Source organism: Saccopteryx bilineata, chromosome 11 (assembly GCF_036850765.1).
Source record: "Saccopteryx bilineata isolate mSacBil1 chromosome 11, mSacBil1_pri_phased_curated, whole genome shotgun sequence".
Classification (NCBI taxonomy): domain Eukaryota; kingdom Metazoa; phylum Chordata; class Mammalia; order Chiroptera; family Emballonuridae; genus Saccopteryx; species Saccopteryx bilineata.
The window spans coordinates 72554537-72568991 of NC_089500.1; the positions used below are offsets into that span (position 1 = coordinate 72554537).

The window sequence follows — 14455 nt, forward strand, 5'->3', positions numbered from 1 at the left end:
AAAAAGTGATATTGTGGGAAAAATGGAAAGTAGGCATTTTTAGTGTTTACCAAATATTTTCACTTGTGTGAATTCTTCGATCCTTGTTGCCCTGGTGAGGCATGTGTGTGGCACATCTTGTCATGATCCTTGTTACTGTTGAGATCTGCCCAAGGTGGCACCGGTGTTAATAGCAGAACCCGGAACAGTGAGCAATTCTGATGCCGCATCCCACTGTGGGATGCAGTCTTGCTATGCTTTCCAAGAACTGACACTGATCCATAGCTACCTGAGGACAGTGGTTGCAAGATGGCTGCAGCTATGGTCACAGATCACTCTTCACCAAAGGCCACTTGCAGACAGGGTCTTTGTCCTGGACTTCTCTCCTTTTCTGGTCCTTTGGTTTCATTGTATGTACTCACAAAACCTGTCAGAGTAATCCCAAAAATAGTGCTTTCTACAAGCTACCTGTCTGTCCACCCATCCACCCACCCACCCATCCACCCACTCCCCACATCACTCACCCACCCATCCATCCACCTACCCCCCACCTACCTACCTACCCTCACCCACCCATCCACCCACCCACCCACCCATCCACCCATCCAGTCAGTAAACTAATGGTATATTTGCCTCTATTACTTTAATTCATGGCCACCCTGTAGGTCTCCTTCCCCACACACTCAGACTGTGTATTTCTGACAGTTTGAGAGTGACCGGGCAGGGTGACAGTTACGCTGGCCATTACCCCTGTGTGATGAATTGTTTAGTAATCTCCACAGCCCCGTCCTGCAGACATTGAGAACATTTAGGGCATTGTAACTTGGGAGAATTTCCAATCTTTCATAAATAACCATTAATCTGTCCCTTTTAACATTCAGCCTCCCGCATCTGTTTCGAATTGTTCTGTGCTATTCCAGAGTGCATTACAGCTCTGATCCAGGGGTCTGTACGGGGATAAATGACCCACGGGGAGAAGACACTGTATTTTTCTTAAAGCAATTCTGTCTCCTTTTTACAAAGTTAGGAGCCAAGCAGTTTGTGATTAAGAATTTCACAGGGTAGTCTCTGCCATTTTAAGCCATCCTTGTTTATGGGTTTAAAAAAAATGCAGTTTTTGCTCTGCTGTCCCAGCATGCATTCACATTTTTCTCTGTACAGGTGGATTGTAAATAGCATTTTTTCCAGCATGTTTAAAACAGTTTTAATTCATTATGATTCACTGCGGATTCTTGTGGAAGAAAAATGAAAAATAGTTATAACCTAAGGTCAGTTCGAAATAATTTTGTGTCTGAGTATGCATTTGTATTGATGATGTTCAGAAATTGCAGGGAAAGTTGTCAATAATTTCAGTTTTGATACATTTTTCTACAGGAAGCAATTTGCTTTCTAGGAAGAAAAAAACAGCATTATTATTTTATGAATTACAGTTTAATATTCTTTTTGCTTCACATCAGCTCCAATGCATTTAGTAAAAAAAATTTTAAGATGCATCTTTTCTTACCACAGACAGCCCCATAACCCAGTTTCTCAAGTTCTTTCCAAAGAAAATATTTTCATAAAAATGACCCAACCTGTACTGTCAGAGTGTACAAAAATCACGTCACATAATACAATATTAGAGAATGCCCTGCAGGATAAAGGTTATAAAGATAGCACTGCAGGGTACATCAGATGACACATCACCGTGAAAGAGAAACGTTCTCAAGTTGACCTTGAAGTAGCTAAGGGACTCACCAGAACCAATATCAGACTGAAGGAGAACGAAAAAAAAAAATTAAAAAAAGGGCTCCCTATCTCTGGCATTTGGAATAGTCATAAAAGGAATGACAAGTTGATTATCTGACCCAGAATAAAATGCCCACACAGGAATGCAAAGGAGAAAGAAATTCAGCTACATGTCTCCCATCAAGGTTAGCAAGCATTTCAAAGAGAGATCAAATTGGAAGGTGCACAAAATCGTTGGCTTTGAAAATGGTGTATTCCGTAGCGAGAGCCATCCAGGTGGGAGGGGGGGTTGACAGCTGCTCCCCCCACCAGCATTAATGGATTATCAATGTACATCCCACACACAGCTGTCGGGAGCCAAAGACACCCGCCTACATGGTCCTTCCCAGTGGTGTGGGCTGGCTGTTCCCTCAGGAAGGGGAAATCACTGACTGCAATGCACCCCGGCTCCCGGAGCCACGGCGGACATCTCACAGGGCTTCGGGAGGAAATGTGACGTTATTCATCTGATCAGCTCTGGGAAATTATCCCTCACATCTTTGTCATCTAAGGGATGTCTGTGACCATGAAAGAAATGTAACCTGCGCTGTTTATGGTATTTCATTAAGGAAAAAACAATTTAGAACGACCTTGGGAGTTGGCTTAGTGAAAATAATTTCCCCCACCGAGAGCCCCCCTCCTCCCCCCCCCCCCCGCCCAGTAGTGTTTTTGAAATACAGTGAGAAAGGACAAAATGGCGTTTTGCATAGTCACCGTGTGTCCTGATTTACTCTGAACGGTCCCCACTTCCGCCTGGTGTCCTGGTGTAGTCAGTAATCACCACCCCCTTACTCTCCAAAGGTCTGGTTTGGATAGAAAGTTACACGGTCCTCCTAGTTTTAGGACATTCATTGTACAGCCATGATGACCCCTTCCTCCGCAGTCCAGGTCGGTTTCTTTTCCCATCAGGCCTTTTAGGTGGAGCCCTTGGTTCTAAAAAAGGAAAAGGACGAAGAAGACGGGTCAGTTCATTCACCTTCAGAAATTAAAAAATTCACCAGTTGAGTCTCCTCCTCTTCCATTTTTCACGGCCTCACCTCCTTCCTCCTTTCTCTCTGTTTTGTGCATTCATTCTTCAACACACACTTCTTATACAGATGTCAGGGCTAGGCCCAGGGGGTCCCTAGAAGAATAGTTTCATAGAGAAGCAGGCAGCTGCATGCTTCTCACGTCTTGTCTGTGTACAAACAAGGTGTGATGCATTCTGTTCTTTTCAGTGGAAAGGAAGTTAAGGTCATGCCACTCATTGACCCAGGGCCATGAGGTTGAGAAATGCCTCAAATGATAAACATTTACTAAGTCCTTGCTGTGCGTCAGACATTCTGTTATTTAAAAAAAAAAAAAATGAATGACTAAGATGTTTGTCCTGGATCTCAAAGAATTCAGGGTCTAGTAGTGGCAAAGGCCCATGTAAAGCAAGAATTCCACATGGCACAGGCCCTGTGAAAGGTAGAGAAGGGGCGGCAGGAGAACAGGGTGGCATGAAGACTGGCAGACTGAGGAAGGTCTCACAGAAAGGTAGCAGAGGAGGTGACGGGTGAACGAGTTTTGGTGGAGGAATGGAAAGTAGCGATTGTGTGAGGAATCCTGTGTCATGGCATCCCAAGGGCATGGCTGCCATTATGTGGCCAACTGGCACTGTCCCCAAAACATCACTGCTTCTCCAAACTCTGCCTGGCACAGATTAGGGCCTTTGACTCTTTGCCTGATGAAGATTGGGAATCCACAGTCCATCCTTCTTACAACAGCCGTGATCTGTCAGTGGTGTTGCTGCCTCTTCAGACAGTTCCGAAAGACCCCGATGAAGCCCTCCCTTTAGGCTTTCCCCGGCGAAGTCTTCTTACTTCCTTTTGGGCACTGTCAGAGGTCTCACTTTACTTTTCTTAGAAAACAATCACCCTTTCCTCTTCTCTTCTGAGCTTCCATCAGGATGTGGTTCCCACTCACACGCCCTGCTATGATATTTTGTATATATTTGCATCTATATATAGCAGTCTAGCTGGCTGTATCATCCCCAGTCATTCTTTATTTGCTTGCATCTCAGTGCCATGCTTAAAACAGAGCACCACGAGGGACTCAGTAAATATCTGCGAATGAAAGAAACACTTCATTCTAACCTTGTAGTTAAGGTGCCCTCTTTATTCCGTAGTCAGATTCTTCTCTTTCCTTGTGTTCCTTCCCACCTCTAGTTACACACTAATTTCTATAAATTCTCTGTCCCCTCTTCTTTCTCTTACATTTTCTCCCATGACAGTCTTACTCTGAGTAATGCCATCTAAATGTGTTTGGATGGATTAAACAGTCATCTCCATCCTTGACTCCTCCCACCCCACCAGTCTTTCACTACCATAGTCTTCCCCTCGCTTGTCTAATCCAAAGGCAAGTCCAAGACACTGCAATTAGAGAATGTCTCTCTCTCCAGGCCCTCTCCTCTTACCATAGTACCAGTTCTCTGATGGCATCCTCCCTACATGTCCATCTGTCAGCCAGCTTGCACATTGATACCAGTTTAATTCTCCTGAAGTACACAGCCCTAGCCCTTGACTGAAACCCCATCACCAATGACCTGTTTAGATAATCGCAGTCACACTGGTTCTTTGCTACCTGTGAGCTTTATGGCCCACTGACCTCCTCTGCGTCTTTTGCTTGTAGAGGGAGGGTGCGGAGCCCTGAAGTTGGAAAGTCTGAATTTGAATTCTGGTTCTGTGACTTGCCAGTTCTTTCTTTCCCAAATCTGATTTTCATTCAAGACGTCACATTATGCTATGTTTTCCATTTCTACGTGTCTGGAAATGTCTTTTTTCTTAGAGGAACATTCTCATGAGTTAGTTCTGTTAGCAACTCCAGTAGTAACCATGTAAATTGAATTTCTAGTGAATTAGGGAGCGTACTCAAAACCAATATAATCTACTTGTTTTAAGGAATCTGAAATTGAAAAATAGAATATTACTTACTGTCTCTGTGCAGGATGGAGGGATGTAAAGTTAACAAAATGGAATGGTAGATTGGAGAGCCAAACTTAAATTCTTATTTTATAATCGTGATCTGAAACCACATGTAACATTTGACGAGTGTGGAACCTCTCAGGCAATGCTTCCCTTCCAGAGCCGTAGGAAGTTGGTTGGCTGGAACATGTCACTAATTCCAAGAATTCTGAGTAAAGATACTGTGTCCATAGTAGTATGGGGTTATCATTTGTAGTGAATTTGTTCTCATATTGGCATTTTTCTTTTCATTTAGGGTAGAAATTTAGCATCTGGAGAGGTTGGGTTTTTCCCAAGTGATGCCGTCAAGCCTTGCCCATGTGTAAGTATATTTTATTTCTTCTATTTTTTATGTTGTAATTAATTGTGCAAGAATATACAACAGGTACTGGTCTGGTTGCCTGCTAATTATGTTAATATTTTCTGGACTGGTCATATTATTTCAGGTTTGAATGTTATGGCCATGCATGGTTATTACAAGTCCAAAATTATTATGATTTGATTGTTAGAAATATTTTTAAAAGTTGAGGAATATAGGAAAGAAGAAAATTTAGCTCAGTAGGATTTGCAAAATTAAATTGTCTATAAGGTTTTAGAAGGAATAACCCAATACTACAGATGGGATGCACTATACGTTTCTCTTTTCCCACTGAGGTGAGATGGTAGGGTCTAATCTGTTCACAGTCACGTTGGGTTACACAGAGAGATTACACTTGAACGAGTGTGTTTGAAAGCATGCCACAAAGCACGAGAGTCGCAAATTCTTTAATCAAATATCTAAATCCATTGTGCTTTAGTTTGCCATTGTTCTTTATTTAATGTTATAATGACATTTTCTGAAACACATTCGATAGATACAAGAAAAGTGAATATTCAAATATTAGAATGGATGACTGTAACATAAAATAACATAAAAGTTACTGAGTATGCTTCATGAGATTTATAAATTACTGTTTAGGGTTGACATTATTTTATCATAATTTGGTGTATACGGTGGCTTTTTCTATGAAACAAAGTTCTTGACTGGTAAATGAAGTGTTTTTTACTAATATAACAGAGTTGATGGTTTAGAAAGAAGAAAAAACAATAACACCCTTAATCTATCTTGCTTGCTGTATCTCAGTTCTCTCCAGTTTTCTAAACTGGAGCATATTTTTAACATTATGAACATGAAGCTCTGCTATCCTGATTTCAGAATGTAGTCTGTGGAATAACTTACTCCGCTCAATTTCAAAAACAAAAGGAGTCTAAAAGCATTTGCTGTTCTGTTGACTCCATGATCTGATGTCACACTTTTTTTTTTTTTTTTTTTTAAATCTTATGCTGCTATCTTGGTAACTTGTCAGAGTTCACTCATTGAATTAGATTAGCAAAAAGGATTGGCTAGCTGGTTTTCTGTCATTTGTATAAACAAGATTCAGGTTTCCTCTGCTTAACGCAGGGGCACATATGTGTAAGCAGGTAGGTAGCAGGACATGACATATACATTCTTACATGAAGACGTTTGGAAACCAGAAGTCAGCAGATCAAGAACATTAAGTGTTTTATATACTAAGTGCTGTTTTATTTTTGCCGTCCCTTGAATATTGGGTAAAATGAGCATTGGAAGTTTTATTTTAGGAATGGTCTGGCACTTATTAGATATTTCATACATTTTTCCTGTATGAATGAACGAAGGGGTGAAAAAGCAAACGGAAGTCCTTGGCTGAATGTAGGCGATTAACAGTGGTAGATACTAATTAAGTCAGCTTATGGGAGCCTATTGAATAGTGTTTGGCAACCCATGTAGTCTCACCAGAGGGAGAAATACTACGTTCAGAATTTTAAGCTGGGGAAGAGTTGTAGAGGAATACATAGCACGTGTTGGACTCCCAACCAACTGTGACTGTTTTTATAGCTTAACAGCTAATAAATAGCTATTAAAACTGTACTGCTTACTTAATGAAGTTATAGATTTATCTGCTGGTTATAGGATGAGTGAGGGGAAGGCTGAGGTTGACTTAGAAGGTGGCATCTCTCGTGACCCTGGGACACATGGCTTACCAGGACCCATGAGTAATGCTGACTGTTCCATTTGGAGCTCAAACTTTTTTCTCCTGCGTGTGTGCCACATCAGTCTCTTCCAAAGTTCCGAGATGTACAGATAGTGCCTAGGACCCAGAAGGAATACCAGTGAGGTCACTTCATTCCTGGCAGTCTGGTGACCGGAGACCAAGCCGCGAGCCACATGAGCCACATTCCGGTGCTGACGTGGGTGTCTGTGGATGCATCCGGGGAGCCCTGGGGCGGGGTGGGGGGGGTGAGCGAGGAGAAAACCATCCCACCGAGAAAGATCAGCTTGCCTTCCTCCCGCATCTGGGTTGGGAAGACAGCACAAAGCGCTTTCCCATAAGAGTTCTTCACCTTAGGTCCAGAAGCAAGCCGGGTGTGAGGCAGACATGCCGACCGGCTCCGAGACCGGAGCAGTGCTGAGCCAGGTAGATGGAAGGTTCGCCTCTGATCGTCCCGTCTAACTTTTATGGGATGTACTTCAGCAAGAAGCATATATCTTCGGTATTTTATTTTACATGCGGGAATCCTAATGAAATACGTTTCAAAACGACCTGTCAGCAGAAGTTTCACCTTGTCGACTGCCGAGGTCGAAGGCCGAAAAAGGCAGCAGGGACAGATGGTCAGAAATGAGAACAGGCTCGAAGATGGGAGAGAATCAGGAGGAAATGATCTGTAGTCTTATATATGAAATGTGTGTCCAGACAGGACCCAGGGTATACATGATAGCAGCAGAGGGAGAGAGATTGAGTTAGGAAGAAACATATATTTAAAGACCGCAGAGATGGCGAGGGAAGGAGGACATGTTTTTCCCATCGAATTTCTGAGGCCACGTGTATCTTAACATCAAAAGGGAAGCTGTGGAAGATCTCTATTTGTGAAACCGAAAGGGCGTAAGAAAACGTTTGCAGGGTTTGACGGGGTGTCACTTGCTTCCAGTGTCATTTGCGACATATCAGGATTTTACAGGTGGTGAAATAAGAAATGAAATGCAACGGGTCAAAATATTTCAATGTTGATAACGTTAGAGAGGTTCTGAGCAATAAGATAATTAGTTTTGATCTATAACTCTTAATCCGAAAGGACAAAAGAGAAACAGCCTGTTATGAAAACAGGCGTATTTCTGATAGCTTTGTCTGTTAAAAATGATGGTAACAATATTTTTAATCATCAGATGAAAAAAAAAAAAAGGCCCAGGGATACCGTGGTGTGTATCTATCAAAGACTCACGGGATTCATGAAAGATTTCTGAACATGAGAAAACCTATCTGTGCTCCTAGTCTTAGCCTGTCAACTTTGACCACCTCTACGGAGTACACATTTTATGGTATTTTATGAATATTAGTATACATTCATTGGCTTTGTTCACTTTCTAGTTCCCATACACAACGGGGGAGGGGGGGAGATATTTCTCTCTTTTTCTTTCTTTATTAGTGTAGAAAATGTAATATATATTTTTTTCTTTTGACAAGCTCTGTAGGAGGAAAGGAAAAAATGAGTATTTTCAATGACGTCTTCATGAATTAAAAGTTTTCCTGGTTGTAGACTTCAAAGACCAGAGTTTAGAATTTGTGTTACACAATAAGAGGCTCTATACCAGGGGTCCCCAAACTATGGCTTGCAGGCCGCATGCGGCCCCCTGAGGCCATTTATCCGGCCCCTGCCGCACTTCCAGAAGGGGCACCTCTTTCATTGGTGGTCAGTGAGAGACGCAAAGCATGGTGTTGCTCACGTACAGTACTACCTCCGGTGATGCGGGACGCACCCATCTCAGCTCCGGAAGCACGTCATATGACGCACATCCGGTCTGCAGCTGCGGTGCCCCACATTGAAATACTAGTCAGTTTGTTGATTTAAATGTACTTGTTCTTTATTTTAAATATTGTATTTGTTCCCGTTTTGTTTTTTTTCCTTTAAAATAAGATATGTGCAGTGTGCATAGGGATTTATTCATAGTTTTTTTTAATAGTCCGCCCTCCAACGGTCTGAGGGACAGTCAACTGGCCCCCTGTGTAAAAAGTTTGGGGACCCCTGCTCTATACAGTCTGTAGTGTTCGTTTTGCCTGTTCCCCCCACGTCTTGGGAATGCAGGGTGCTGTCTGGTCTTCCTAATATTTTCCTTTGATTTTCCACGATAAGATTAAACTGCCTTGATAATAAATACCAGAAGTTTCCAATTCATATTTCTCCTGTTATCTCTCCCCTTGGAAGTACAGTGGCAGGGAAATGAATGAAAGAATGAATTAAAGTGAGATGAATTATCTTCTACTTACCTGACACGGGCAATGACTCACTCGGTGTAAAATTGCCGGTGGATAGCTCCAGGACTGTGCCACTTCGGGTTTAACAGCTGAGTCAGCTGAACTGAATTAATGATGGATTTCTAAAAGCTTCCCTTAAGTAAACTCAATCTATTTTTGCCTCTTTATGTCCTAGGTACCCAAACCAGTAGATTATTCTTGCCAACCTTGGTAAGTATTAAAAATGTTTATGCAGCCAAGCTGAAATGTCATCCCCGTAGTTTGATGACTCCTGAAATGTCGGGGTGCAGAACCACATGCCATCTCCATTTGTGCTGCATGAGGGTGTTTTCAGATGCGACAAAACACCACCATGAATTTATACATTGCTGACCTTTCCATATGTTTTTCAGTGTGTGTGTGTTGTGTGTGTGTGTGTCTATGTGTCTGTGTGGGCGCATGTGCACACACACTTGACTGGAAACTTGAAGTCTGTAACAGCCACAGGAAGGAATGGGACACAGGCACATATGTATCTTGTCGTTTTGCAAAGTAGATTCTCTAAAACAGAGAAACAAGGAAGTATGCTTTTCCTGTCTGAAACTAGAAATGAGCCCAGAAAAGATAGTGAGGTAATAGGTATAAGGGATAGTAGAGAGTAGATAAAAATATACTTTCTAGTATGTGATAAGGCACGAGCAAGATGTCACATCTGAAGTTTGGGGTCCGTATGCAGCTCACTCACCACTTGGGGGCTGGCATGACCATTAATAGGAGCAAGGCAGCAAAGTGGCTAGTGACTGTTAACTTTTTAGATGTGATGGTTGAAGGGGACGGTGACATCTTTGGGAGAGATCTGTGTAGGATCCAGCACAGTGGTCATCTTATGATGACAGCTAGTACGTCCTGAGCGCCTTCTGCGTGCTCCGTAAGGAAGGTTGTTGTTTTTTTTGTTTGTTTGTTTGTTTGTATTTTTCTGAAGCTGGAAACGGGGAGAAACAGTCAGACAGACTCCCGCATGCGCCCGACCGGGATCCACCCGGCACGCCCACCAGGGGCAAAGCTCTGCCCCTCCGGGGCGTCGCTCTGCTGCGACCAGAGCCACTCTAGCGCCTGGGGCAGAGGCCAAGGAGCCATCCCCAGCGCCCGGGCTATCTTTGCTCCAATGGAGCCTTGGCTGCGGGAGGGGAAGAGAGAGACAGAGAGGAAGGAGGGGGCGGGGTGGAGAAGCAAATGGGCGCTTCTCCTATGTGCCCTGGCCGGGAATCGAACCCGGGTCCCCCGCACGCCAGGCCGACGCTCTACCGCTGAGCCAACCGGCCAGGGCAAGGAAGGTTGTTTTTATCCTTTCTGCAGACGGAAGCAAAGGTTAAGGTCATGCAACTAGTAAGATGGAGCCAGGGTTCCAAGACATGCCGTCTGTACGTTGCCGTACCACTTGTCCAAGCGGAAGAGTGGACATATTTACTAATTCATGTCCGTTTCCCTGAATTTGGTGTTAGTCTCCACTTAAAAGGACTGCATCTACGTGCATTTTCCTGATGTTGAAGCACATGCATTCAAATGAGGTATCGGGACATGTGTGTGGATGAGACATTCAGCAAGGATCCAGTCCTAGTTCAGCCGGCAAGCGTGGAGGCCACCTGAGCTCTCTGACATTTTTAAAACCTGCCAATTACCTTCTGTCATGTGACCATGGCATGAAAAGAGCCAGTGCTATGGTGGTGAGAGCAGGGACATGGAGCTTGGAGAAGTGTGGAGACCAGCGAAGGAGAGGTTGTGAGTGAGAAGATGGAGGAGGGAGTGTGGGTCAGACCATCCGAGGCGCTAACGGTTCATGCGTCCTGGTATCTGTGCTTTTATCTCAAGGCACCATCTGCATAAAATGTCCTCAGCACTTCTGTCTTGAGTGAAGCCTCACAGGTTCTCCTTCAACAAACTTTGTTGGATACTTCCTGTGTCTCTTTTCAGTAAATATTTAGTGCGTTGTAGAGGTGGGTACTGACACTGGGTACATGTGTCTGTATGTGAATCAGAGAGTTTTCTGCAGTGGTAATTTATGAAGAACTTTGAAAGAGAGCCAATCTAAACCTAAACTGTTTTTTCCTTTACCTTTTATTGCCTCAAATTTCTGATATGTTTTTTTTTGTCAGGAAATGCTATCTGAGCCTCTATGTGATGTCAGGGGTCACCAAAGAATACTTGAACATTGAATGTGGCCCTTTTATTATTAATGTTATTGTTATGGAATTTGAGTGTGTTTAAGGCCAACGTAGTTTACGAAGAACTGAATTCTGGGTTTGAATAAAAAAAAATCTTTTAAAAATGCATTTTATTCAGTACTGCTGATTGCTTAAGAAAATTGTTTATCAAAGGTGTGGACTGCCAGAATTAATCTTATATCCAAAAAAATGCTATTTAAAAATAATTTAAACTGTTACTGGAATTTTCTTGAAAATGACGTTAGAAGTAATTTCGTTTCATAGTGTACATAGAAAAGTGAAGTTTTGGGTGTGTGTGTGTGTGTGTGTGTGTGTGTAGGTGTGTGTCTCCTGCAGGACAGTCCTTCACTAAACTCCCTCCAACTCTCTTTCTAACCCAACACCTAGTGGCTCTTCTCTTTGTTCCATTTATTTAGTTGATGAATATTTTCTGGGTGTTTACTGTGTGTTAAGCAGCATTGTTCACTTGACTCTGACTAGCTTTGTAGAACATTTGTGTTTAGAAGCATTACAGGGTGTTTCTCTACATTATTATTATTTATTTATTTTTTGAAGCAATGTCGTCAGTTGGCACAGAAGTCGAAAGAGTTCAGGTCGGCCACGCCACATTAAAATCCTGTCGGATAACGTATCTGGAGGCTCTGTTCTCTTCCCGAAGGGGGCAGTACGCCCACGGTCTGTGTGGTTGTTTCTTACAGGTACGCGGGAGCTATGGAAAGACTGCAGGCAGAGACGGAGCTCATCAACAGGGTCAACAGCACTTACCTCGTGAGGCACAGGACCAAAGAGTCAGGAGAATATGCAATTAGCATTAAGTGAGTAGGACAAGTGCTTTTTACAGAAATAGATTTCCTGTTCTCATAATTGCGCAGACCATCTGACATGTGTAACGGTGAAGTTGAAAACCAAGGTTCTAATTTACAGTGGAAATACTGCTTCTATACAGACAGTTCATTAATACTTGAAAATATCTGTTAGAAAAGCAGTACTAGGTGTTACAGGCTGCTAATTGGCATATTAGATCTCTTTCATAACATTGTATTTTGGTGACTTGATGTATGTATGTTTTTGGTAAATTCTAAGAGTATAAATTACTAGATTTTCGTTTCGTTTCGTTTTGTCTATCTTCTCCAATGGAATGTGCTAAACACATTGGGCATAACGATTGGTCAACTCTATTCCCCTTTCTTACTTCAAATATTTGTTGTAATCTTCAAACCAGTCTAGTAAATATATTTTGTTAATTAGCTGTCACCAGTGTATTGGCATAGGTATACATTTTGTCTTTTGAATTAATTCCTATAATGTTATTGGGGCATGCCCTCTGGCAATTATTGATTTCTACTGATTAAAAACACATTTATATTCATAAGTTATTCATTGCCCACAGGTACAATAATGAAGCAAAGCACATCAAGATTGTAGCAAGAGATGGCTTATTTCACATCGCAGAAAATAGAAAATTTAAAAGTTTAATGGTAAGCATCGATTAGTTCTCTTCAATCTGAGGTCCTTATTTCTTCTCTTATTGGAAAGGTCAGGTTAGTTCTGTAGTTTCGTGGAAATTCTGCTCACTGAAAAAGTTGTTTGGAGAGAGTCATACTATAATTCTTTAACAGATCCTGGAAATTCTAATTTTAAGAATTCCAGTAGTTTTATATTGCCCTGGTCATGGCTTTCATTGTAAACGAAGTTTGCCAGTTTTAGAGACTGTTGCAGAGGCTACACGATGCATGACTCAGGGTAAGTCACCTTTCACTTATTTCTGTGTTTTGCCTCGTGTTTAACGAAACCCAGCAAATGTTTAAATTTTTTAAAAAAATTATTTATTTATTCATTTTAGAGAGGAGAGGGAGAGATGGAGAGAGAGAGAGAGGAGAGTCAGAGAGAGAGAAGGGGGGGGGAGGAGCTGGAAGCATCAACTCCCATATGTGCCTTGACCAGGCAAGCCCAGAGTTTCAAACTGGCGACCTCAGCATTTCCAGGTCGACACTTTATCTACTGCGCCACCACAGGTCAGGCCAAAACCCAGCAAATGTTTAATGTGCATCTCTTGTCTTGTTCTTTCTTCCTCTGCCACTACCTCCTCATTCAGGTAGAGGGAGGCGTTTTAAATAACATAAAAAGGTATAATGTAATTGGTAAAACACTTCTCATATCCAGGTTCATTTTATACAACATGCAATATAATGTCACGTGGCAAAACTTTTTTGTTTTCTTCTATTTTTAATGATCTGTGTTCTTCATCACGCAAACGTTAACACACAACCATCTCATAGGAACTTCGTATTTAAATTGAAATAGAATATTGTTACCAAGTTGCTTTATGTGAAAAAATAAAGATTCTTTTATTAATTTCTACAATTTAAAAAGTTACACCCCAATAATTTTATTAGTGTATAAGGACCTTATGTATATGTCTTATCAACAGTGCACATATCTCATGATACCGTATATCCATTGCTGATCATGAAAAAGTTCGTATTTCTTTTCAAATGGTCTCAAGTCCGTCTCTCAAGTTTGAGAGAGTTTCTTGAGACAATGGAGAATTTGGATACAGGACATAAGATGCATCTGTATGGCTTGGCTAAGCACTTTGAGTAACATTAGGAAGCACCACTCATTGATTGAGCCATCAATCAAATGATACAGGCTGTCGCCTTCCGGAAAACATCTCAAAGCACTCTGCCTATGTTAACATCACAGTGAAAACAGAGAGGAAGAGAGCTGTACAGAAGAGGCCAGCTTAGTAAGCCTTCCCTCAAAACTTAGCGCTCCTTCCAGACAGGAAGCAGCGTTCTAAAGAAAGTGAGGCATCCTGAGTTAAAAGGAAAGTAAGAAGACCTCTCTGGATGTAAACATCACGTTCCCTATGCCAAAGCTAAGGCTGGGCAGCAAGGTCTCGTCCTGGAAATCGTGAGCTTGCTTGAGCTGGCGCTGGGACCCAGGCATTCTCCCTGCGGGCGGTGACTTCCACTCTGCCGGAACTAGCAGGCTGTGCGCAGAGAGAACCGGACCCAAGAGCCTTTTCCTGACGTGAAAACCGAAGAGGGAGGTGGCATGAGGGCTGCCCGAATACCGAGTGACAGCCCCAGCTGAGACATGAGAAAAGCATGGAGGGGTGTCTCCTCGTCACCGCACAGCACGCCAGCGTGGGTTGGCACCTGCAGGACTTTCTGGGGACGGCAATGAGACTGCTCCACGGGGTCACGGT

General features: G+C 42.5%; 1 protein-coding gene across 2 annotated transcripts in view; it reads left to right on the top strand.

Moving 5' to 3' along the window:
• Window positions 1–14455, top strand: part of VAV3 (vav guanine nucleotide exchange factor 3) — a 315192-nt gene that overhangs the window by 278187 nt on the left and 22550 nt on the right. For both annotated transcript variants that reach the window (XM_066246277.1, XM_066246278.1), the window contains exons 21-24: window positions 4987–5052; window positions 9216–9250; window positions 11940–12056; window positions 12632–12719. In XM_066246277.1, the coding sequence (XP_066102374.1) occupies window positions 4987–5052; window positions 9216–9250; window positions 11940–12056; window positions 12632–12719 (306 nt within the window). The remainder of the gene's footprint in view (window positions 1–4986; window positions 5053–9215; window positions 9251–11939; window positions 12057–12631; window positions 12720–14455) is intronic.